Here is a 26,662-nt window from a genome sequence, read left to right as displayed (position 1 = left end):
CCAAAGCCATCCTGAAAATAAAGAAGTGCAAATGACCGCCGTTTTCGAAGTAATTTTGGTATTAGTTGGGGTTTCTCGCCATATCTTTTGTTTTCTTGCGCATGTGTCACGGAGAAGGATCCCATTTTTTATTTTTTCATAACGGATTTTCGTTCGGAGTCCTCTAACATTAATAAATACTTAACTAAAAAAACCTCTTCGACCAAACAAGTTCGAAAATCGCGAAATTGATTGAAGACTGTTAAGAGCCCTTCTCCTTATTAATTGCTTTCCTGTAAAATTTACTAGGAAGTGATATATTTGCCCTTTTTTCACTTGGGACAGCCCTCATCTAGTGCATTTATTAGGACTTTTACACAAAAAGGGACTGTAGGCGGCCCAGTGCACGAGGCTCCCACCATTGCATGGTCTAGGAAGGGCTAGATGTACGCAGCCTTACTCCTGCTCTGCAGAGAGGCTGTTTCCGTAACTCGAACTAGTGGAGCAGCTTACTCTTGCTCCAACACAACACGAGAAGAGACTATCCCAAGTTTTAAAAAAAAGGCAGATACAGTGGCAGTTAGGGTTAGTGTAAGTGTTAGGGTTAGGGTTTAGTTATTTGAAAGTTCAAAACAGTTGTCGATCCCTGACAGGTAAAAGACGACTCCGTTTAGTCTGCCGTTATTTCGTGTCGCCGTTTCAAAACCCACTCCCAACACTATATATAACTCTCCCACCCCACTCTTTTTGTCTTTTTCAGCCCCTTTTCCTCTCTCTTGTTAGGTTATTTCTCTCTCCCCGCATTTTCCTCCTCTTCGATTCTCGTAATCCCACAACATCTGTTTCCAGATTCGCTTTCACGCTTCTCTGCAGCTTATATAACGAGCTTCAAATTTTGTTTTTTCAGACAATGTTTTCTTTGGATCCCTCTCTTATCTCTCTTCGAGCACGGGAGAGAGATTTTCTCATGGATTTCTCTTTAAAATTCGTGCTGTGAGTTTTTTTTTTTTTTTTTCAAATTTTTTGTGGAAGAGTGAATGGATCCGTTTCAGCATAAGAGATCATCTCACAGTAGGGAGAAACCTTTGGATTTTAAATCCAAAGGTGGAAATACTGTTCTGATGGAGAGATCTCATAGAGAAGGTTTGGATTAGCTCCTTTTTTGTTATATTAGGGTTTCTGTTTCTCCGATTATGATTTTAGCACTATCTAAGATACACATTTTAGGTTTTCAATGTACTTGGAATGGCAATGGATTATCCTTCTTTTTTTTATTTATTCAATTCTAGGATTTTTATGCGATTATACTGAATTTCTTTCTTGTGAGCATTGTTATTAGGGTTTAGGGGTTTTGATAATGCTTTTCTCGAGATGTTTTGTTTGCATGTATAAGAATCTGTTGCTTAATTTTGATTGCACGGTTTCTTGTTTTTAGCACTATTTAAGTTATGGATTTTTAGGCATTCTCTGTACTTGGAATGCAAATGGATTATCCTTCTTCTTTTTTGCTTAAGTAGGTGTTCTGATTTTATTTAAATCTAGGATTTTGATGCGATTATACTGAATTTCTTTCTTATGATTGTTGTTATGAGGGTTTGAGGTTTTGATATTGCTTTTCTCGAGAAGTTTATCTGCATTTATATTTCTTTCGTTACGAAGAATCTGTTGTTTAATTTCGATTCAACGGTTTCTGTTTTTAGCACTATTTAAGATACGGATTTTTAGTTTTTCTATGTACGTGGAATGCGAATGGATTATCCTTTTTTTTCGCTGAAAGTAGGTGTACCGATTCTATTCAATTTTAAGATTTTGACGTGATTATACTGAATTTCTTTCTTATGAGTGTTTTTGCTAGGGTTTAGGTGTTTTCTTTTCTCGAGATGTTTAGTTGCATGTATATTTCTTTCCTTACGAAGAATCTGTAGTTTAATTTTGATTCCACGGTTTCTGTTTTTTAGCACCAAGAATCTGTTTTTTAATTTTGATTCCACAGTTTCTGTTTTTAGCACTATTTTAAGATACGGATATTAAGTATTCTATGTCTGTGGAATGGAAATGGATTATCCTTCTTGTTTTTTTTTTTTTTTTTTTCTGAGGTAGGTGTTCTGATTTTATTCTATTTTCAGACTTTGATGTGATTATACTGAATTTCTTAGCCGACACTTTGAATTTATTGCTGACACTCATGTCCTGCCGTGACCGACACGACACTCGTGTCCAGCCGTGTCGACACTCCTTTGGACACTTTTAAATACATTGCTAGGAGTGTTAAACTTAATGTGGGCGTGTTGACACATATTTGTGTAATAATCAATAATTTTATGTATGTACGTATCACCATTTCAAGATTTTTTAGATGTTGCCATTTCAGACAATTCATATTTGTGTTGAAACTCAACACACGTATCCATATCGACAAATTATGATTATATGTACTTTCTATTTTAGCCGTGTCCCCGTTTCTAAATTATGGGGGTTTGCCGTGTCCGACACTCCGTGCCGACACGCGACACTCATGCCCGTGTCCACAAATCATAGACATATACATTATATTTCTTTCATTACGAAGAATTTGTTGCTTAATTTTGATTCCACGGCTTCTGTTTTAGTACTATTTAAGATACGGATTTTAGGTTTTTTCTCTATACTTGGAATGCGAATGGATCATGCTTCTTCTTTGTTGCTCAAGTAGGTCTTCCTATTTCATTTAAATCTAGGATTTTAATGTGATTATACTGAATTTCTTTCTTATGAGCGTTGTCATTAGGATTTAGGGGTTTATGATAGAACGTCGTTCTATCATAAAAGAAAATAGGGAAGAAGATGATAGAGAAAAGGGAAAGAATGAGTTAATTCGAGGAAACTCAGGACTCCAATTTGGTAATTCGAGGAAACTCGGCTTCCACTGCGCTAACTGCACTAATTGTGATTATTCCTTTCTGAATAGCCATACGGCATCGACATTATATAGAAATTAGTGGGAGCAAAATACGGAAACATAAATCAACAGAATATGAAAAGGAAAATAAGGAAACCCTAAATATGGCAATAACTTAAATAAAGAAAACAATCTAAATTAGCATAATAGAAAAAAGGAAAACCGATTCTAACATTCCCTCGCCCTTAATTTCAATCTTGTCCTCAAGGTTGATTATCCTCATCGTCGTCGTCGGAATAGCTAACTGGCTCGATCATCAACAACTGTTTTTGTCTGCAACGATGCCCCTTTGTGCCACTTCTCATCACAGTGCCAACATATCCCCTTAGTCGTTCGGTCCTTGAGTTCCTCTTCCGTCAATCGCTTCACATTCATGTTACGACCTGTGGATTCAATGGGACCTTCTCGAAGAAGATCAGAGGGTCGGCCGGTAAAGCCTTCATACGAACGCCGACTGTCTTCATTTAGTATTTCCTCTTGCAATTGCGCATAAGAGATAGCTGTCGTTATCATGCGATGACGATACATCTTAATTTCCTGCCTAATGTCTGGACGGAGTCCTGCGACAAATGTCCCAACCAACTGTGGCTCCGATGCTCGGTTTGAGAGTCGGTCGCAGCGACCTTGATACTCCAAGACAGTTCTTGTTTGCTGTATTTTTGCTAGCTCGCCATGGAGATCTTCGTACCAAGATGGCTCAAAACGAACTAATAGACCCTCTATGAATTCCTTCCAAATAGGAATTCTATGACAAGTTGTTTCAAACCAATCATACCATTGAGTAGCATCTCCCTCGAGATTGATAGACGCGATTGCGACCCTGAGATCCTCCGTTGTCTGATGGAATCGAAAACAACCCTCTGCTCGGGACACCCAGCCAATTAGATCGCTACCATCCCACCGCGGAAACTCAATTTTAATGCGTAGAAAATTTTGATCTTTATTAATATACGTTTCGCCACCTTGATTATCACATTCATTGATTCGACAATCACGGAAGTTTGTATCGCCTTATTCAGACTGATCCTTGTGCACAATGGTAGATTCAGACACAAGATCAGGTCTCTCTCGGGTGGCAATTGTTGGTGGAGGATTGGGATTCTGCGAGAACAATTCTCTAAACATCTTCATTTTATTCTCTTCGAGGTATTAAATTCTCGATTTGATCTTTGCCTCAACGGCTTGGATTCGTGCTTTGATCTGCGCATCCCTCGCATCAAACTTTGCTTCTAAGGCTAGTTCTTCTGGGAACAACCCATTCTTGTTTCCTGTAGCCATGGAATAAGCCTTCAAATCCTTGATACCAATCTCATTCTTCTGACGGCGAGTAAGAGGCCTCCATTAGTAAACCGCTCTGATACCAACTTGATAGAACACCGTTCTATCAGAAAAGAAAATAGGGAAGAAGATGATAGAGAAAAGGGAAAGAATGAGTTAATTCGAGGAAACTCATGCCTCTAATGCGCTAACTGCACTGATTGTGATTATTCCTTTTTTAATAGCCATACGGCATCTACATTATATAGAAATTAGCGGGAGCAAAATAAGGAGACATAAATCAGCAGAATAGGAAAAGGAAAATAAGGAAACCCTAAATATGGCAATAACTTAAATAAAGAAAACAATCTAAATTAGCATAATAGAAAAGTGGACAACCGTTTCTAACAGTTTTGATATTGCTTTTCTCGATATGTTTAGTTGCATGTATTTCTTTCGTCCTGTAGAATGTATTGTTTAATTTTGTCTTCTTTTAGATCGAATAGTGTCTTCTATCTGTGAGTTCTCTTTTTTTTCTTTTTCATTTTTTTGTTCTTTTTTTGATATGATTCCCTTGCAATTTCTTTCATTCTAGGGTATAATAGTGTGTTCTCAGACTCTTTAGGGCTGTTTGAAGGCACATATTTTGTAAATCCAGTATTTTTACAAGCAAAACATTGGATTTTATACTAAAGCCTGGATTTTACAAGGAAAAAATCCTAGATTTAGTTAGTAAAATATAGGATTTTACAATCCTGGATTATAAAATCCACGTACCTATATGGCACCTTTTGTTGCATTTATGATATGTTTGGAGGATCCTCCTCATTGATAAGCATATTTGCCGAGTGTTCTTGTTATGCTACGAATATTTTCTAAAATTTTCTGTCTCGAGCTGTTGTATTCGGATTGTTTTTTTTCTGGACGATAAGTGTTTTCTTTTACTTGCTTAATGTTAGAGGGATTTATTTCCAGGGAAGGGGCATATTAAAAGGCGAATGGACGGTTCGAAGATGGTTCTGGATTCTTCTCTTGATGGCAGCATTCCTTCTGTGGACAATTCGGTGAGTGGTCTTTCTCTTATGGCGCAACATTTTTTATGAAGGAACTTTGTGTAGTCTTAATTAGATAAAAAATTGCTCATTTATTACTGCAAGTAGTCAAATTCTTGAAGTTGTTTTATGATATTTACCAGAACATAATAGTTAGCTATGAATTGATTCAAGCTTTTCTTTTCTTTGTCTCTCTGTTTTATGATATTTACTGAACATAGGTAGCTATGAATTGATCCCATCCTTTCTTTTCTTCCTCTCTGTCTTATGATATTTACAGAACATAGTTAGCGATGAATTGATCTCAGATTTTCTGTTCTTTCTCTCTGTTTTATGATATTCACTGAACATATTTATCCATGTATTGATCCCAGCTTCTCTTTTCTCTCTCTGTGCTGTATGATATTTACAGAACATAGTTAGCTATGTATTGATCCCAGCTTTTCTTCTCTCTCTCTCTCTCTCTCTCTCTCTCTCTCTCTCTCTCTCTCTCTCTCTCTCTCTCTCTCTCTCTCTCTGTTTGTGTATATGTCTATCCACGTGTATTTTACTTTACGGTGGCCAGGCTCATGGATTCAGATTTTTTTTACATGCTAATATTGATGACATTATCTGTTTTCATGTTTCCTAGTTTGCATTTAAGTTTATGCGGAGTTCTTCGAAGGAAGCTACTGTTACACCAGTGAAAATGCCTAAAGAAAAGGAGGCTAGACAACGTTCACCTAGTGTTATTGCAAGATTGATGGGTCTTGATGCACTGCCGATTCAGCCGCTCGTCCACAGGCAAAAGAAAATGTTTGAAGACTGTTTCCATAGAACATCTACTGGGTTCCAAGAGAAATATGCTTCCTATGAGGACCTTTCATTTCGGAAGAATATTGTTACAGGGCAAGAAGAATTCAAGGATGTCTTTGAAGTCACGGAAACCTCAAAGATTGAGAAACACAATAACCGGCTGGTTCAAAAAGAAAATGTGAGATCAAAGCCAAGTGAGGCAAAAATGAATTTCATCCGGCAGAACTTCTTGCATGCAAAACGACTTTCAACTGACGAAAACCTTCGCCAATCCAAAGAATTTCATGATGCCTTGGAAGTTCTAGATTCCAATAAAGATCTTCTCCTGGAACTTCTACAAGAACCTGATTCCTTCTTCACAACTCATCTCCATGATCTACATTCGGTTCCAATACCTCCCCAATCCAGTCATATAACAGTCCTCAAATCATCTAAGGTTATACCTAAAAATGGTGACATATGCTGGAAACCAGATACACAGACTGAAGGTCGTGTGCAGATGAACAAGGATGCCATGAACTCCCGTCAAAAACATGAAAATGATAATATTAGTCGCAACAAGCACAGTGTTGTTCATTCACGTAAGTCAGTGAAAACGCGATTTGATGTCGAATCCGACGCCTGCTTTCTCCCTACAAGGATCGTCGTTCTGAAGCCAAGTATTGGAAAGGCACAAAATATGGATAGTGATGTTTCATCAAATAACTCTTCAGAAAGCTCTCATTCTGTTCACAGAAAGCGTAGAGAATTCCGAAGGTTGGGAAATCGAGAATTATTCCTAGAGTCAAGGCATCGTCCGCCATTGGCCAATAATGAGGAACCTGTGAGGCATAGGCCCAAAGCTCCTCGAGAAATTGCTAGGGAAATTACTCAACAAATGAGACGGTCTGTAGGCAGTGGCTCTATAAATGTATTGACCTCAGGACGGAGAGGGCATTTTCTGAAGGGAAACTCATATAACATGTCAGCAAAGGACTCCCCAAATGGCTCTGATGAGTTGACATCCAGTTCCAGGCGCTTATATGATTCGAGTAACCGGTACCGACCCTCATTGTCTCATTCAACTGACTCATCTGTTAGCAGGGAGGCCACGAAACGCCTCTCTGAGCGCTGGAATATGACTCACATGTTTCAAAAAGTGGGGTTGGTAGATAGGAGCTCGAGTACCTTGGGTGAAATGCTTTCTCTGCCTGATAGACAAATAAGGCCGGCATTGGATTATAAAATTGGTCACGATGGTTCAATTGACAAGTCAATGAGAAATGAGGTCCTTGAAAGATGGGATTGTCCTTTGGGTATTAGTAGCAGAGATGGCTGGAAGGATGAATGCTGTAGAAATTTATCAAGGTTCAGATCTCTTTCACCGCCATCTACTGTTCATGGATATCCAAAGACGAGAATCAGACGTGGAGCTCTCAGCAGCGACACTCGTTTCATGTTAAAAGAGGCGACCAATCTGGACCCTGACAAGTTCAAGGAAGATTTCTTCAAACAGAAAGAAACTTCATCATTTAGAAGCATAAAATCCAGCTCTAAGAAATCCGAATGTCTTCTTTCTACTGGTATGGAAGATAAAACTATACGTGAGATTCATGTAAGTTCCAATGACCTGAAGAATGGGTTCAAGGCAGAGTATCAATTTGAGCAAAGGGCTGTGGTTCCTGGTTGGATTGATGATGAGGCAGAACTAAATGATCAAATCTTGGTGGTTGACTGTGATGATTCAAAAATGTCTCGCGAAATCCATGAGGATGAGCTTTCGGAACCTCCATGTATGATGTTGGTGAATGACAGAGATGAAACCCATGAGGATAAGCTTTCAGAACCTCCATGTATGATTTCGGTGAATGACAGAGACGAAACCCATGAGGATAAGCTTTCAGAACCTCCCTGTATGATGCTGGTGAATGACAGAGACGCCACTGCTTATGATCAGAATGACTTAATAATGGAGGTATGCTTTCTCTCATTCATGGTGGTCTTCAAATATAATGGGTTGATTGCTACCTTTTTATTTCTCTGGGCAGTATAAGATTAAATTGCATACTTTTCCCTTTTGATGAACTTATTTGATTCATACTTATGCTTCATAGAGCTTTTCCATTCTCTTATAAGGATCAGATAGCATCTGTTTAACTGTTAATCCTTGTTTTTAAAAAATTGCATGTTGGTAATGGGTGTACACACTTTGGGAATCAGGGAAAACATTGTTTAATTTATCATGCATTACAGTTTTTCTTGCTCACATTTTGAATGTTTTTCAATGTATCTAATTTATTTTTTATATGTATATATAAGGTATTTTGTCAGTTATTTTCCCAGTAAGGTATGCATATTTTTAAGTTCATCTGCTAGCTAGTATTCCTCAAACAGCTTATTTTGGCCTGCATATCTAAAATAGTTGTCAGTGTTTTCTCATGTTTGAGGAACAGTATGTGGGATTTCGGTGGCTGGGAACAACTTGTTCACGTGGATGTTCAGAGCTCATAACCAACAGTTACCTCATTGAGATTCATACCCATCAAGCAACATATAGGCTAATGTAGCACAGTAGAGTACCCCTGTTTCTTTCTTTTCATTCCTTTTTTGTTCCTTTTTGGGAATTGGAGTTGCTACCTTATTTGTTGCATTATAGGACCACCAGCACATGCATGGTGTGTAAACATGTGTCCGTGTTTGGTTCTTGCATCTAAGAAACAACGCCATATTGATTTTCTGGGTTCCACCATGATTCGTGGTCCAATCAATGTTTTGTAGAAAAGTGGGAATTTTTTGCTTTTACTGGACCAAGAAAAGCACTTCCATTTCTTTGCCTCTTTCTTGATAGAATCTTATTATCCAAGTGTCAAAATTGTACTTATTTTCTTCATCAAAATTTTCTTTACAAGTATTCTTTGTAACTTCTTGGAGAATGACTTTTGTGCTTCTCCATTTCTGTGTTTGCTTTACTAGTATGATTTGGTTGCTTCTATAATGCATGCCTTTGGTTTTAAAATTTTCAGATTTCATATTTCTTTAATGTTGTTTCCCTTCAATAAGGTTGACATTTTGCCAGCAATTTAGTGTTGGGATTGTTTCCTAAATTATATGTTGTCATTTTCCAGGAAACACTAGCAGACAACCCTGAAGTAGGGTCCCATTGCCATGTAGCAGAACCAGAGTCTCCTCAAAGCTCTAAGGAAGCTGAACAGCCGAGTCCAGTATCTGTCTTAGAACCTCTGTCTGAAGTAGAAGTATCCAGTTCTGAATGCTTTGAAAGAGTCAGTGCGGATCTTCACGGTTAGTGAACAAAAGCTTCTATACTTAATTCCCTCTATTTCCACCATCACTTACATTTATAAATTCTACATTTCTTTCTGCGTTCCAGGGCTCCAGATGCAACTGCAACTTCTCAAGTTGGAGTCAATAGAACCATCCACTGACGAATTGGAAATCATTGTCTCAAGCGATGAAGAAACTGGAGAAGGGTGTGATGGTCTTCCAGAAGAGAAGGAACAACTTTCAGGAATGTTTATAGAAGAGGAGAATAGATCATTCTCTTTCCTATTTGACGTACTCGTAACCTCAGGTTTTCATGGTGGTGATGGCAAAATAGTCTTTCCAACATGGGACCCTTCAGAATTGCCTGTGGGCCCAGACGTGTTTGAGAAGCTAGAGAATAAATATGGCAAGCAGCTGGCATGGCTAAGATCAGATATGAAACTACTGTTCGATCATATAAATTTAGGGCTCGCGGAGATTCTCAGGCCATGGACGGAACTTTACCCATGGGTGAAGCCGAAAGGGAGAAGAACTTGGGTTGTGCCAAGTGGGGAAGCACTTGTGGAACAGTTGAGTAAGTTGCTGGTTAGGCACAGCAAGGAAGGGCAGGGAGACTCGGCCGAGAAGGTTATGGGGAGGCAAGTAGGATGGCTGGAGTTAGAAGAAGATGTTGATACAATAGGTAGAGAAATAGAGAGATTGTTGTTGGATGAGCTGATGGAAGAAGTCAAGTTGGATCTCTCTTCTTGTGGTGAAATATAAGGAGTTTCTTCAACCAAACTGCATTGTCTTATCGATGGATGGTACATTTTTGGAAATGATATGATCAGTTTTAAAGGAAAGATAGATATAAAGTTGCACACTTCAACTGGAAATCGAATGGGAATGCCAAGAAATTGCTCCTACTTCCATATTGTTCTGAGAAGTGAGCCCAACTCCTTGCTCGATTTTCTACTCCCCATATGAAATGGGCTCATGGGCTCTTATGATTTTGGAGTGGCAACCTTCATTTATCATTTCTTAGCATTCATTGACTGGTCAGAAATGTTGGATCATGGGCTCTTATGATTTTGGAATGACAACCTGTGCAGTAGAGATTTAGCACTTTCTGCCATAATTATCTACTGGTGACTTGACTTCTTAATTTTACAACTTGTCTAGACTTGGAGAAATTATATGGTACCCGACCATGAAGTAGCATCATGGTGGTACTTCAAAAGCTACCACCCTTGATATTTGATCCAACAGCTACCTCTTAAAAAGTGTGCTGCTGTTAGATCAAATATCAAGGGTGGTAGCTTTTTGACGCTACTTAACAGTCGGGCATCATATAAAAACTCCTTGACTCATGACTCGTAAGAGTTTTTGATAAGAACAGAAATTTAGATGAAAAAAATATAATTATATATCAAAAGTTAAAGCATGTAAAAAAAAAAAAAAAATATATATATATATATATATATATATATATATATATATATATATATATATATATATATATATATATATGTAGGGAACTTATATTCCCCTCTGCGCCTCTAAACGGGTAAAATCCCCCCTTCAATGGTTTCTGTGAGAATTGTTCATTGCCTGAGGATGAATTCACCCCCTTTAATGTTTTTCTTTGCCTTTAAAACTTAATGAATAACATTAAAGGGTGGGGGGGGGGGCTTTATCCCTCAGGGGGGGGGGGGAATTATCATTTCCCAAAATATAACCTAATAGCACATAGATAAAGCACTAAGCAAAAAATGTAAATAAATATATGTTTGTAACATGCATGCACAAAAGCAATTAATTTCGAAGTTCCAAGCTCCAAGTTTTCAACCATCAAAACAAGAATGCTCAGGCCCAGCAACTCGACTCGTAAGAGTGTTATTTTTTCGAGTCGACTCCCAGTGACTCATTCAAGTCACCATGCAATTCAGACGAGTCTTTAATAGAATTGAGTCACCCATACGACTCGTCTCAAGAGCCCGATGACTAGACTCGATTCGGGAGTTGACTCGTATGAGTCGTAAGAGTTTGACAACTATGGTTTTAAATTTCGGGTTACGGTCGAGACCGAAATTGAAATCGATAAAACCCGAAACAGTCGTTTATTTCGATCCGAAATTTAAGGGATTTCACCATAATTATCTAATATTTTCCCGAAATTACGGAAATTTCGGCTGAGATTTCAAAATTTGGGCATCAGAGAGGACCGAAACGCATTCCGAAACCGAAAATTGAAACCATGTTGACAACTATACTTTCGGCTATTCAAAAGCATGTAAACAACATTTCAAATGATTGGAGTGGCGTTAAACTTTCAGGATGACTGAGAAAAACTTGTTCCTCAATGGATCATCTACCATTTTCCGGGGAAGAAAGGGGGCAAATACATCACTTCCCAAGAAAAAGAAATATATTTTTATTAATCTAATTAAGTTTAAATACATAGTTTGCTTACATAACCCTTCTTTCCCGTGCTACACCTCTAGTTATTTTCACACCAACTCTTAAAAATACTTCATTAAAGGATCCACAAGTAAAGTTCGTGGTTCATAGAAAATAAAATTATCTTACAAATGTGAGGAGCAGATGAATCATCTTCATTGAAGGATATACCAGTAAAATTTGTTTGACTATGCATGTTTCCCTGTGGGGCCTAAAAATTGCTTAAAAATTACATTTGTTATCAATTATGAAAATTACTTTTGTGTAATGACGAGGAATGTTATTTCTCTTCAATACATTTGTAAATTGAGGAAGTCTAAACTGAAGGGAGCCCTTGCAATAAAGGGGTGAAAGGGCTCCCCCATTGGCTACACATCAAACATGATGGTGATGTGCAGCCAATAGGAGAGCCCTTTCACCTCTTTTTTGCAAGGGCTCCCTTCAGTCTAGAATTCCTCTTGTAAATTTTGGATTAACTATTCTTTGGGACTCCCTATTCCGCTTGGATAATTTGACTAAAACTTAAGTTTATGACCTGTTCATTTTGAATTCAATAATCAGTTTTGGACTCAAAATCGATTCTCAGAATCCAAAACGTTAATTCTGAGTTATCATTTTGGACCCAAAATCAAAGACACGGATCATAGTGCAATTAGTGCATCTTTAATCCGCTTATCCTTTTTAAACTTTGTCTAGAAATAAATGTCTCCAATTTTGAATTAAAGACCTTTTCTAGTTCCTCGACTTCCCATTTTCTCCTCTCTTGGGATGATCCAACCATTTACAGCTTCCATTTTGGTATCCTTCAAAATTGATGTATTGAGTGCCTCAAACGGCAATATTTGAATGGAGAAATGAATTATCATCCTCAGTAATTTTTGGTTAGATCTCAATTCTAAAATTTTTGATAAAAGAAAGTTACAATCGTTCTTTTATTCTCTAAAATCTCTCTCACGCTACTTTCCCTACTAAAAAGATTCATAACATATCACTTTCCAAATAAAATAAATGAAAGCTAATATAGGATAACTACTAATAATATCTAAGAGTAAGAATAACTATTAAGATAGATTCGTATCATTTCCCTTCTCCTTCAAAATGACCTTGTCCTCAAGGTCTAAAATTTGGAAAATTTTCCGTAAAGTCAAGCTAGTGTTCTCATGTGGCATCATCCGTATAAGATCCGTAGTGATAATTACTGCGTGTAGGGAGCATGATTGTGCTACCATTCCTTACCTAGATTTCTGCATAACCCTGCTTACCGGTTGAGAGTTGATTGTCATAACATCACCCGACGTGGAGCCTCGTAAAACAAATTTTTTGCCATCACGAGAAAATTCCATACATAAATTTGTAAAATCCCACATTATTGGGCCTAACGTTGTCAACCATTGTACCCCTAAAACCATGTCGTATCCACCTAATGGCAATAACGCACTTCAACACAAAAATTATTTCCATGCATCGTCCTTTGAAATTCATGACAGGTCCCTGTTCTAAAAGTCGAGTACCATCCGCAACAGTCACCGGCAAGGGATTAATTTTTTGCGTGACACAACTGGATCGTTTCACCACTCGTGGGTCCGGGAAGCTATGGGTGCTCCCGGAATCCACAAGGATCATAATCGGTATTTTTTTTACAAATCCCCTAATATGCATAGTTGGGAATGACGGCGAATCTGTGAGTGTGAACACAGATATCTGTAAATCCGCATGTGGAACTTCTTCAGGGGAAAGATCAGTATCTTCTATTTTTGCCTCAACCTCGTCGTTATCACAACCTTCTAATAGAAACAGTTGAGGTCGCTTACAACGGTGTCCCGGTACAAGTTTCTCATCACAGTGGTAGCATAGGCCTTTTTCCCAACGGTCTATCATTTGTTTTTCGGTGAGGTGTTTGATGATAGGAAGGCCATTGTTACCACCAAATTGAGGTTTTGGACCTGGCGGTGAAGGCAGTAGACCAGGTTTAGGAGGGGATCGAGGACGACAAGTAATAGCATCGATTGATTCCTCATGGAGCCCAGCCAACTCAATGGCCTGATCAAGAGTTGTAGGTTTGTGCAGTTGTACACCTGGTTGAATCTCATCTTTAAGTCCCGCAAGGAATGCACTTACAAAAAATTGATCAGTAAGATCTTCAGTTTTACTGGATAAATTTTCAATATGTTCCCGATACGCTGCAACCGTCCCAGTCTGTAGAAGCCTCGTAATATCTCCAATGGGATCATCTCCCATTCTTAGTCCAAAACGCTGACAAATAGTCTTTTTGAAGACCAGTCAAGAAACAATTCCATGGGCATGCTCAAACCATTGGAACCATTGAACAGCTTTACCTTCCAAGTGAATCGAAGTTAGGGCCACCCTTTGCTCCGTATCGATTCCATTAACGCCAAGAAATTTGTCGCAACGATAAACCCAACCCTTCGGATCATTGCCTCGATCTTTGCATAATGGGGTTGGAAAGTACCTGACGGAGGGGCTGAGTTTGGAAAATTGACCCCACTTTGATCGACAGTATTACCTCCAGTTTCCGAATCAGCGAGCACATTATGAATGATTGTCGCTCCCAAGCGTCGTAGAATTCTGTAAATTGATTTGCAGTCGAAGCCTCTATTCGAGCAACAACATCATCCTGCAACTTCATGAGCTCTTTCGAATGATGAGAGGCGGAATCTTGCAGTTTAGAAATTGCCGTAGAGTGGAGTTTCAATTCTGCCTCAATTTGTTTAAGTCCGGTTCCATCTGCCATGCTTATCGATACGTAAGCCATCGGCTCTGATACCACTTAATACGGCATTTGGAAGAGAGACTCAAATAATCCCACTTCGAGGGGGATAGCCTCAAGAACAACAGAAGAATAGGGGAAGAAGAAGACTATTTTTCATTGATGATTTGCGAAAGAAAGTTACAATCGTTCTTTTATTCTCTAAAATCTCTCTCACGCTACTATCCCTACTAAAAAGATTCTCGTAACATATCACTTTCCAAATAAAATAAGTAAAAGCTAATATATGATAACTACTGATAATATCTAAAATTAAGAATAACTATTAAGATAGGTTCGTATCACCATCCACCTCTATATCCATGCAATTTTTGTTTGGAAGCTTTTTATCTTCTTCTCATTTCATTGGATTTCATTCAACTTCTTCTCTTATGGAAGAAGTATGTCCTTCTCAGTTGCCATGGGTATGTTAAATTCATCTCGAATGTTTTCCCCTTTTGTCGTGCCTTTTAATTTAAAAATGTAAATTGGTATGTTATTTATTTGAAATTGAAAACAACTAGTCGGGATTGCTCAGGACGCAGAGTCCGTCTATTGATGATTCTACAACAAGTCACACATATGTTTGGTAATGGTGACCGTTGGTCTTGTGAAAGAGTCATGATCATCATAATTGGAAACAAATATCATACATCCAAATGAAAATTTATTGAAGTTCATAAGTTTATAGTAAACATTGTATCCATCAGATAACCCATATGATAATTGCAATTACTGGCTTAATTTATCAACTTACCCATACGATATAGAAGGAATTGGTGTAATTATGATTAATTTAGAGGCATATCATCATAAATAAAAGGTCCTTCAAATTAAATATTTAATAGGGTTGGTTCAAGCTATCTTTTTTGTTTTTTTTTTAAAAGTATAAATTTTAGAAATATTTTTTCTAAAACTTTCCAAAAATTTCCTGCAATCCAAATAGGATCGAAGGGAAATTTCAGCTACATCTAATAAAATGGTTGTAATATTTATTTGATCATAAGAAATTGATCAATTTATTTTGTAACATTTTCGTTTCTAAATTTAAGCAATTTACATGCTCATCAATTCATTATCTATTCATCGTTACTGATATTTACACTACCATTTTTCGATAATGAGACAAAGTCACCTTGATTTTGATTATTAAACCTACTGTCAAAACTCAAAAGTTATTATAATTCCCAAAAACTACCAGCAGCGCGCCTTTTAAAAATCAAAGGACAATGTGAGTTTGAGAACTGACAGTGTTCCAAAACTGATTGTTGGACTCAAAATTAAGCCGAAATTTGAGTCCAATACTCACAATCTGTTCTTGATGATGCCAAAATCCGGATCTGGGCGTCGGACGAGCACTATCGGCAAAACCAGCAGCTTAGATTGGTAGAGCTCCTATTTGTGGGTGCCTGCGCTCATAGAAAACGACGTTAGAAGGGCCCCGGAGTGGGGACTTGGGGGCACCTTCCGACGCTCAAGTCAGGTATCGGTATCACAGATATCTAAGCAAGACTAATAGAGATAAACATGCTTATGGGGGGAAGAAGAGTGTCCCTCACCATTGAGCAAGGGGGTGCCTTTTATAGGCTTAGAGTTCTTACACCATGTTTTGGTGTATAAGCCATGTGTCCTTGTGCATGCCAAATTTTTAGCATGTTTGCCACTTGTCGGTAGTGCTTGCCATGCATTAGCATGTATGTCATGTGTCTAAAGTGAAAGGAGAATTTATTTATTTTTCCCCCAACACTTTTCTTTATACTCTTCCTGATCATAATTAGATTCCTTTGGTATAACGGTGACACGTGGCGGGCTCTAACGGTCCTACCGTATTTTCTCCCTATCATAATACCCCCTACTCCTTTGTCCAGTCAAAGAATGCAGTGACGAGGGTATTAATGGGAATCTGGGAAGGCGAAGGGGCATGCTGCTACATTCGACGGTTCTTTCTCGAGGGGCATTTTCTCTATCTAAGTGGAATAACCGTAGGGTGACCGGACCCTTGTCCTGAGGTCCGAGCCTTTTTTTGCTCGACCGGTCTCTTTTTCCATCTAAGTGGAATGGTAGTAGTAAGGCTGGACCCTTTTGCTGGGTTCCGAGCCTTTTTCCACTGTACTTGGCATTTTTCATCTGGTGAAATTGTAGTGGCCTTGCCATACCCTTGTGTTGGGTTCTGAGCCTTTCCCACCGTACTTGGTATTTTTCATCTGGTGGAATTGTAGTGGTAATGCCGGGCCCATGTGCTGGGTTCCGAGCCTATCCCACCATACTTGGTATTTTCCATCTGGTGGAATTGTAGTGGCCTTACCGTACCCTTGTGCTGGGTTCTGAGCCTTTCCCACCGTACTTGATATTTTCCATCTGGTGGAATTGTAGTGGTAATGCCGGGCCCATATGCTGGGTTCCGAGCCTTTCCCACTGTACTTGGTATTTTCCATCTAGTGGAATTGTAGTGGTAATGCTGGACCCATGTGCTGGGTTCTGAGCCTTTCCCACTGTACTTGGTATTTTCCATCTGGTGGAATTGTAGTGGTAATGTCGAGCCCATGTGCTGGGTTCCGAGCCTTTCCCACTGTACTTGGTATTTTCCAACTGGTGGAATTGTAGTGGTAATGCCGGACCCATGTGCTGGGTTCCGAGCCTTTCCCACTGTACTTAGTATTTTCCATCTGGTGGAATTGTAGTGGTAATGCCAGACCCTTGTGCTGGGTTTGTAATAACTCTCCGAACTTTCTTTCTTTTTACTCCTCCCTCTTTTTTTTTTTTGTTGTGAGGACCTGGAAAGGAGAGCTCGCTTTCTTTCTACATATTTTATGTGACACTGTAGAGGGTGGTTGAGCCCTTTTGCAGGTTTCTTCTTGATGGAATGTTGTTGATTTCTAATTTCGTCGGCAAGAATACCTCTATTGCGCCCTTGCGGGGCGTCACTTGAGGGTATCTTGTTTGTGGAAGGGTCATCTTCCTCTCGAGTGATCAGCTCGGAGTTGATGGGCCCTTCCTTCCCTTTTAAAAAGGACAGGTCTTTTTTTCATGGGGAGCGTTTTAGGGTATTTTCGGGGGGATCAACCCAGATGTTACCTCTGTCCCACTCCCTGTTTTCTTTCAGTCCCGCAAACATCACGGGCCGGAAAGTGGAGATGCGCATAGTCTTCCTTTTTGCTGATAAAACTTTTGGAGGTTGTCCATGTTCCAGCTTCGATGGACTGGGGTTCCATTGATGTCGTGCCTCGCTATCTCCGACCGTATGAGGTGGGATCCGGGCTCAGTTGATGTTGTGCCTCGATATCTCCGACCGCATAAGGTGGGATCCGGGTTCCGTTGATGTCGTGCCTCGATATCTCCAACCATATAAGGTGGGATTCGGGTTCAATTGATGTCGTGCCTAGATATCTCCGACCATATAAGGTGGGATCCGGGTTCAGTTGATGTTGTGCCTCGGTATCTCCGACCGCATAAGGTGGGATCCAGGTTCCGTTGACGTCGTGCCTCGATATCTCCAACCATATAAGGTGGGATCCGGGCTCCGTTGATGTCGTGCCTCGGTATCTCCAACCGCATAAGGTGGGATCCGGGTTCCGTTGACGTCGTGCCTCGGCATCTCCGATAGTATAAGGTGGGATCTGGGCTCCGTTGATGTGTGCCTCGGTATCTCCGACTGCATAAGGTGGGATCCGGGTTCCGTTGATGTCATGCCTCGGCATCTCCGACCGTATAAGGTGGGATCTGGGCTCCGTTAATGTGTGCCCTGGTATCTCCGACCATATAAGGTGAGATCCAGGTTCTGTTGATGCCGTGCCTCGGTATCTCCGACCGCATAAGGTGAGATCCAGGTTCTGTTGATGTCGTGCCTCGGCATCTCCGACTGCATAAGGTGGGATCCGGGTTCCGTTGATGTCGTGCCTCGGCATCTCCGACCGCATAAGGTGGGATCCGGGTTCCGTTGATGTCGTGCCTCAGTATCTCCGACCGTATAAGGTGGGATCCGAGTTTCGTTGATGTCGTGCCTCGGAGGGGTCTTTTCGGGGATGCTTAGCCTCGGAGAGGGCTTTTGATCTCGGCCTAGGACTTTATAGCCCATCCTTGCCGGAACTTTTAAGCTTGTCCTAGAGGAAGAACTTCAACACAAATATTAATCGTGCAAATGGCATTTCAAAAGCAAACATAGAATTTCAACAAGATAAAACTGCAACCAAGATATCTGAGGAGAACACAGCTCTACGCATGGTTTAGAAACCTCAATAGTGATCATTTACTTGGCGACTTGAAATACTCTGTTGTCTACCATGACTTTAACCGCCGATCGTTAGTATGTAGCATTTCCGTATAAGCGCCCATTAAATAAATGGCCCGGATTTTTCAAGTCATTCAAATAACTCATAAGAATTTGAGTATTAATTATTATTTTGAGTGTTCTTTTTGGCGCTCTTTTGATCATTTGTATGTGCAGTCAGAGATCTTATACGGTGGTGTAAGAATAATAACTAAGACCATCGGTTTTGCTTTTCCCTTTCTTAGTCTATTTGTAAAAAAATCCCAGACAATGGCTTCAGAGTTTTAAGACCTACCTTTTCTAATAAATGGTATTATATTAGACACTTTCCCACTCTTGCTTCTTTTCCAAAAGAATAAATAAAAGGTGCTTTGGCCCTCCTTCATCGCAATGTATGATAAGACAAGAGTCCTTGTTTTTCCTCCTTTAACACGCAGAAGCAAAGAGACACAAACAAACAGAGAGAGTTTTAGAGATGACCTTTGGCGAAGTCTATCGGCCGATGGTTTTGGGTTGCCGGTGGAGAGAAATATCTCTGACGCATTGATTGTAGCCCCGTTCGTGCTCGGGTCAAACCCTCCGGGCTTGTGTTCACCTAATCTTCACGCCCACTATGTTGTCCTACGCCTCGGTATCTTTGAGAAGTTCAACATCTACATCCGACTCAGTTTGGAGCACATAGATGGTGCAGGACGAGTCCGTACGCTTCAGGATCTCTACTTGGCGGAAGATCTGACAGCGGGCAGAGTTTTTGCCATCGCCATGAACGACTTTGATGTCGGAGGTGGAGGTGGCCAGTGGCTATGAAGGTGGAACGATGAGAGTGAAGGCCGGATTTGCGTGGAGCGGCCGTAGTAGATCCTTCCCCAAACCCTCTTCTCCCTTTTTCTACCTCAAAGAAAATCTCCCACTTCCATTATGGGTTCTATTACTCAACAAAACCATTGACACAACAGGGGAGGTCGTCGATCTGAATTGCCGGTTGAGTAAGGCGACGTGATCCTCGGATTTAGCTTCTTTGCCCGAATGATCCTCGGATTTTAGGTTGAACCTTGCTTCTTGCCCCCCTCAGGTGCGCTCTAATGTCATGCTCAGATTTTTTTTCTTTCGAGTCCCACGGATGGCGCCAATCTGATGATGCCAAAATCTGGATCTGGGCGTCGGACGAGCGCTATCGGCAAAACCAGCAGCTTAGGTTGGTAGAGCTCCTATTCATGGGTGCCTGCGCTCATAGAAAACAACGTTAGAAGGGCCCCGGAGTGGGGACTCGGGGGCACCCTCCGACGCTCAAGTCAGGTATCGGTATCACAGATATCTAAGCAAGACTAATAGAGATAAACATGCTTATGGGGGGAAGAAGAGTGTCCCTCACCATTGAGCAAGGGGGTGCCTTTTATAGGCTTAGAGTTCTTAGACCATGTTTTGGTGTATAAGCCATGTGTCCTTGTGCATGCCAAGTTTTTAGCATGTTTGCCACTTGTCGGTAGTGCTTGCCATGCATTAGCATGTATGCCATGTGTCTAAAGTGGAAGGGGAATTTATTTATTTTTCCCCCAACACTTGTCTTTATACTCTTCTTGATCATAATTAGATTCCTTTGGTATAAGGGTGACACGTGGCGGGCTCTAACGGTCCTACCGTATTTTCTCCCTATCAGTTCTCAAAAAAGGACAAAAGATGCAAAAGGCAAGCTGGTCGATGGCCCTCATCAATGCACTAAAAGGAAATAGCAGAGCCCCACCCTGAGATGAGTCCTTTTGATAGTGAAGAAAGCAAGAATCTGAGAGGTGGTAACGAGCAGTCCTTTGCCTTCTGTCATTTCATTGAATGTTTGCAAAGACAACCCACACCAAAACCAACCAAAAGAAAAAGAAGAGCATCTCTAGAGGTCTTATATATTCAAGGGGAATCAATGCCTTCAAAACAAGCTGGAAAGTGGGAATAATCTCCTCTAATTCATAAAGTGTGGGGCAGTATTTTTTAAGGATAATTGACGATACAAGTAAGGTTTTAAGTCTAATGTAATGGGTGGGAGTAAGGGTGCAACTAATTGGGTCTGGCTCAACCCAAACCCGACCGGTCTTCAGCCCAAACTCAACAGGTTCAACCCGATTTTGGCTCGTGTTGGGTCAGTATTTCTTTGGGTTGGGTTGGGTTAAGCTTTTCAAAGCTAACCCGAGCATTTCTTTCGGTTGGGTTGAAGAATTAACAGCATCAATCATTGACTCGCCTGAGTCGACTCTGTTTTTTCTTCGGCGGCTCTAAGTTTTGGAGCAATGGTAAATTGTAGAACCACTCTGTGCTTCACATTCAACCATTTAATTTCAATTTAAGTGATTATTAGGTTCAGATTGTGGGGCCAAACTGATTAATTTCATCCAGTACATACACAGCTATACACTGCCATTATGTACAGTACAGGTTCGGGCAGACCATCAATTCAATGGTGTGGTGGGCTACCAATCTCTTATTCTTGGAAGTGCCCTTTTTCTCTAGGTTACAAATTTGCATAACAGATGATAAAAAGCAAACGAACCCACAATTTGAAAATAAAATTTGGACTCCTACTCCTCTCTTTCATTTAGCCCACATGTTTCTAGGTACCTTTATAAACTAAGGCACTGTTTAAATTGCAATAAAAACATTTTTGAGGGAAAAGAATTTATGTATAATCTTTCTGAAATTTAGAGGGAAATAATATGATTATCATTCATTTAGACGGATATAATCACAAATTGAATGTCCTTCTAAATAAAAATTAGGGATTTGCTAGCGTCCATAGCAGGAGGCATTTCGCGGATGGTCTGTTGCATGTCGGAAGCCTAGGGTTGGTTCAAGTTATCATTGTTCACTATAACATAGTAAAAGTAGAATTATCCACAGTAAAAGTTATACCGGCTGTCACCTATCCGTTGCTAGATGTGTTGATAGTAAAGTCTCCACTGGTGTAAGAATGTAGGAAATTCTTTCCAAACTTTTTCATAAATTTAGAGAACCCGCCCCTGCCCCTGCCCCCGCCCCCCTCCCCCCTCTCCCCCCCCCCCCCCCCCCCCCAAAAAATCCATCTAAAGGTTTTTCGTTAGAATGGATCACTGCTTGAGGATAAATTCACCCCCTTTAACGTTATTCCTTACCTTCGAAACTTAACGAATAACGTTTGGGGTATCATTTCGCATTTCTTGCAATCCAGCTGGGACTAGAGGACAACATTTTTTTTTAGAGAGAGGGAGAGATAGGAAGAGATTTTGAGCTTTCATACACTAATTTACAAGTCTCTCAAGGAAATGTTTATTTAAATTTTTACTCTTAATTTTTCAAGAAATATAAGAAGACGATGGCAATGAAGACAATGAGGATGATGACGGCCAGAACTGAGCACTCTTCACCCTCGAAATGCTTGATAGCACCCCCAAAGGTGTCACATCTCCGATCACCGTCACCTTCTTCGTCGAGAAGTCTATATTGAAAGATTTCACCCCTGCTCACAATAGCAAAACCACTTGTCAGTTATCTAACATGCGCTATTGAGCCTCACACTAATGGGAGCCACAAGATTAATCCTTTATATCTGGGATTTGCTAGTAACTTTTGCAGAAAGTCATTTCGCAGCTGTCTGTTGCATGTGAGACCCGCCACACTGGCTCATTTAATTCATCTGTGGTGAAATGCTTTTTCCTAAAAATATCATTTACACGCTAGGGTGCAACTTGGGTCGATTTTTGGGAATTCAGATTGAGTTTTTACCATATTTTTTAGCAAAATCTAACCCCGGCCTGTCCCAAGTTGCACACCTTTTGTTCATTGTATTCTTCAATTTTGGCCAAAAAAAAAAAAAAGAGGGGTGGAAAATGCTACGAAAGGGTGTAGAAATATCGACACAATTGAGTCCAATAATCAGTTTTGGATTCAAAATCAATTCTCATCAAAATCCATAACAAACAGGGCCTTAAGAATTTTGGAAAAGATTATTTTGTTATCTTAGTCTATCCAAAAAAAACAGTAGCCTAAAATTAACCTTCATATTTTATGAATTATGAAGAGGGCATATCACTTCAGTTCCAATGTTTATTTCTTACCTTCCATTCTGGAGATATGTTTCCTCACTTTCCCTTCACAACCCTTGCAGTGTAAAGACACTTTCAAAACCACAACCTGCAGAAATAATCAACAACACCCAATTAAAATAAATGATATATATATATATATATATATATATATATATATATATATATATAGAGAGAGAGAGAGAGAGAGAGAGAGAGAGAGAGAGAGAGAGAGAGAGACCTGTTCATGTGATCTTTGTAAAATGGCAGATTGTTCATCCTTGATGGGTCGAGACTGAAGAGCAGATTCATCTTCCTTGAGAGATGACCTTGTTGGCTCCGCCGGAGCAGTAGATTGAGACCAAACAGTGGATTCAACTTCCTTGAGAGATTTAGACGTTGTGGGCTCAGTAGATTGAGACCAAACAGTGGATTCAACTTCTTTGAGAGATCTAAAACTCTCCGACTCTGGCAGAACCAATGCGTCCGGGTCGAAATCCGACAACACGTTGAAAAAAGATGCGTCACTCAAGAGAAATCTAGAGGAACTTGGGGGGCTAGTTAGGTCATTTTGTTTTGTTGAGCTTTTCCTACTTTTTTTAGGGTAGGATTTTGATTTTGAAGTGGAAGAAGATGGATGAGGAGCTTTGGTTCTTCGCGGGTCGATCAGGCGAGGAGTATGACGATCGAGGGCTCGACCGCCATGGGGAATTGTGGAATTTTGATCCATGTTCATATATATTGCAGTGGAGTCTGGTGATGCACAAATGAGTTCAATTCCATTCATTTTTCAAGAGTAAGAATGGACAAACAAGGTGTGTATGGACTAAAGAAACTGAATTTATTGGAGTGAGAGAGAGAGGGGGGAACCTCAAACTGAGCTTACAAAATCTGTTTTTAAGCTTGTGGCAAGAGAGGCAGAGTGAGAAGAAAGAAAAAGAGTGGTAGCCCACAGAAGTAAAGAAATAGAAGGACCAGTACTAATATTATAATTCTGGTTGCAACTGGCAGTCTAAGTATTCAAGACCCAATTGCTCAACTTTCCTTTGTATTGCTATTTATTTCATCCACCAACACTACAGTTGGTACTATCTTTAGTTTATAACATGTATATAGGGAAATGATATATTCATTCCTTTTGATAATGACACCCCTCAGTTTTAAAACACCTTGTCATTGGCTGTTGTTAGCTTATGGGGAATTGCAGCAGCCTTCAACCTCAAATTAAGGTGTAAAATTATAAAGAAGAGATCATTACGAAATTACTAAGGAAGGGGACTTCTGACGTCTCCGCATTGGTTTGAAGAGAGATACATTTGTTTGTGAATTCCAATGTGGTAGATAAAATCATCTATCTACATTGCAAGACTCACATGTCGAGCAGGATGAAAGTCGACCATAGTGATTCAATCTGTGTGAGAAGATCGTCACTCAATGGATAAAAGTTACTATGTGATAATAGGCTAATCTTTCAGAAGACTTTCACATCAACAAGATTACTAATGGGATGTCCTGATACATTACTAATTTTGTTTAGCTAGCCAACGGAATCATTTGGACTAGTAGTACGTCCATACAAAGACATCTTGATGCTCCTTGAAGACTCTGTGTGCCTCTGATGTGGTGCCAACATGGCATCCATGTCGTGCCTAGATGGCTTGGGTGGAGTTCCAATGTGCATTCTCTTAGTTGTGTTCTTCGGTTCTAATTTCTTCTTCTTCCCTCTTAAGCACCTACCCTTCTAGCTCGGTTTGCTGCCCAGTTGGCCTAGACTCTGACCATGACTGACCATCTTTGATTAGGGGTGCAACTCAGGTCGGGTTGAAGCCAACCCGAGACTCTAAACCCTCAACCCAAACCTAACCCAGCCCGACTCTCAATCTGATGAAAGCTAACACAACCCAACCCGAAAAATTAATATCTCAACTCAAACCTAACCCAAGTTCCCAATTCAGGTCGGGTTGGATTGGTTTGACCCGGTTATTGCTAATATCATTCCCCTTTAGGTTTTTATGTTCTAAAAAAGCAAAAAAAGAAAATTGGTAAAAAAAAAATGTTTTTTACAAATGTCGGGTTTTGATGCGGATCAGGTCAACCCAACACCTCAATCCGAACCCGAAGCCGACCTGGGTTCAACTTCCGCAACCCAAACCGAACCCGACCCGACTCGACTCAAACACAACCCCACCCATGATTTTTTCGGGTTGAACCCGACCGGAGTTGCACCCGTATCTTTGATGCCTCTTCATATTTATAGGTGAGGGGCTTTGGTCGCACCATATATGGTTCTTGGTAATGTCATATATCTTTTAGCATCTTAAACACTCGTCTCAAGACTATCTGCCGGTAATGCGAGGGCATGCGTTAAAGTTGTCTCCTGGTCCACTGTCGTCAGTTATAGATTACCTACCTGCCAGTCTTACAGCATCAATCATAATATATGCTATAATCTGTCATTGTTGTTGGCCTTGGTTTTCTTTTCAGCTGTTAAGGGGCAGGGTTTTTGTCCTCTGGGGTGTTGTCTTAATTTTACTACATATTAATTTGTGAGATTTTAAAATGGCATTATAACAGGAAGCTTCATAAAATAAAGAAATAGATGTCCTTGGTTTATTTCTCAAGCAAGCCCATGTGTTTATCTCACAAGAACATAGATTAAGATTTTAAAAATATAAAGCCCATGTGTTTAGGATTTATTAATTATATATAATTACTATTTTTACGCCTTAAAAAATCGGTGGTGAATATGGAGTTTTATATGCTGTGTGCGTGTGAAGTCGAATATTTTTTTTCGAAATAGTTTAGCAGGGCCTACATCATAGCTTGATCCAAACTATTCATTACTTGAGCTACATCATACATAGGCTGTGTACACTTTAGATCTTCTCCATAGAATGATCCTAACCCTCCCATCTTTAGAGGCCTCAACTCGGTAAGCCCCGCAATGTAATGAAAATGTGGAAAGAGTTTAATAACCAGAGATTAGATTGAAAGCCACAAATTACAATTTAAATGCCACATTCTAAACCTATGTTACCCTGTACATTGGTTTGCTTGGTTCAAGTTTGGGTTTACAGTTTGCGAGTTGTAACTTATATACAACCCCGGTTTGTCTGGGTTTCTTTGGTTCACTTCTATTTACCAGTTTGGTATGTTCTTGCACCTTCTTTGGTTGTATTTAAGAAAATCATCCAAATTCTTCTCAAATCTTTAAATAAATGGGAGAAGAGATGTAGTTAATCAATGTGAAAGGTTAAACATATGGAAGTTGGAAGTCAAAATTAGGCATAAGACTCTTATCTTTCATGCCGGTTTCTAATTTTTTAGTTTTAGCATGTTATCCTGAACCATATTACGAACATGTTCACCTGTAGTAAGTAGTAACTCAAAATACATCATGACCTGAGCAAACCAAGTAATATAGTTCTACAACAATATATATGCCTCTTTTCGCTATAGTTTCATGCTAAATGAAATAAATTGTCTATACACAATGAAGACATGCACTGGAGTTTGCATAAATAACCATTGATTCGAATGTGTTTGCTCAACTAGACTCACTTTGAAGTCGCCGCGCTGGATTATTTTAACCTAAAATATGTTGCAATACCCTAAGGCCCTGTTTGGATTGCGAGAAAAACATTTTTGATGGAAAAAAAATTTATAGGAAATTTATTTGTTTCTACAATTTAGAAGGAAATGATATGATTATGATTAATTTAGAGGAAAAATTACATAAATCGAAGGTCCTTCTTCAGGGCCTAGATGCATTTTTAAATTTTGATAAGAAAAGAAATTTCTTCAATCCCAAAAGCTAAATATTTGTAATAAGTGCCTAATGACATTTAAGTGGCCATACAAAAT

At 39.7% G+C, this 26,662-nt stretch overlaps 2 protein-coding genes across 2 annotated transcripts; one reads left to right on the top strand and one right to left on the bottom strand.

Annotated features, from left to right (window-relative positions):
* The first annotated feature begins 399 nt into the window (after window positions 1–399).
* Window positions 400–10,386, top strand: LOC143851334 (uncharacterized). Its single transcript, XM_077360724.1, has 5 exons — window positions 400–1,122; window positions 5,150–5,238; window positions 5,858–7,975; window positions 9,126–9,300; window positions 9,389–10,386. The coding sequence occupies exons 1-5, from the start codon at window positions 1,017–1,019 to the stop codon at window positions 10,042–10,044; spliced, it is 3,144 nt and encodes a 1,047-aa protein (XP_077216839.1). The 5' UTR covers window positions 400–1,016; the 3' UTR covers window positions 10,045–10,386.
* Window positions 10,387–21,988: 11,602 nt separating this feature from the next.
* Window positions 21,989–23,858, bottom strand: LOC143851309 (protein SODIUM POTASSIUM ROOT DEFECTIVE 1-like). The gene is made up of 3 exons (XM_077360689.1): window positions 23,040–23,858; window positions 22,832–22,907; window positions 21,989–22,233 (listed from the first exon to the last, which is right to left on the bottom strand). Exons 1-3 carry the CDS (start codon window positions 23,583–23,585, stop codon window positions 22,070–22,072), a joined length of 786 nt encoding a protein of 261 aa, XP_077216804.1. The 5' UTR covers window positions 23,586–23,858; the 3' UTR covers window positions 21,989–22,069.
* Window positions 23,859–26,662: the final 2,804 nt, after the last annotated feature.

Source organism: Tasmannia lanceolata, unplaced genomic scaffold, assembly GCF_043159265.1.
Source record: "Tasmannia lanceolata isolate RefF3 unplaced genomic scaffold, GAP_Taslan_0.1 ptg000018l, whole genome shotgun sequence".
NCBI lineage: Eukaryota > Viridiplantae > Streptophyta > Magnoliopsida > Canellales > Winteraceae > Tasmannia > Tasmannia lanceolata.
Note: the sequence above shows the minus strand (reverse complement) of the source record. Positions and strands in the feature narration are given on the sequence as shown.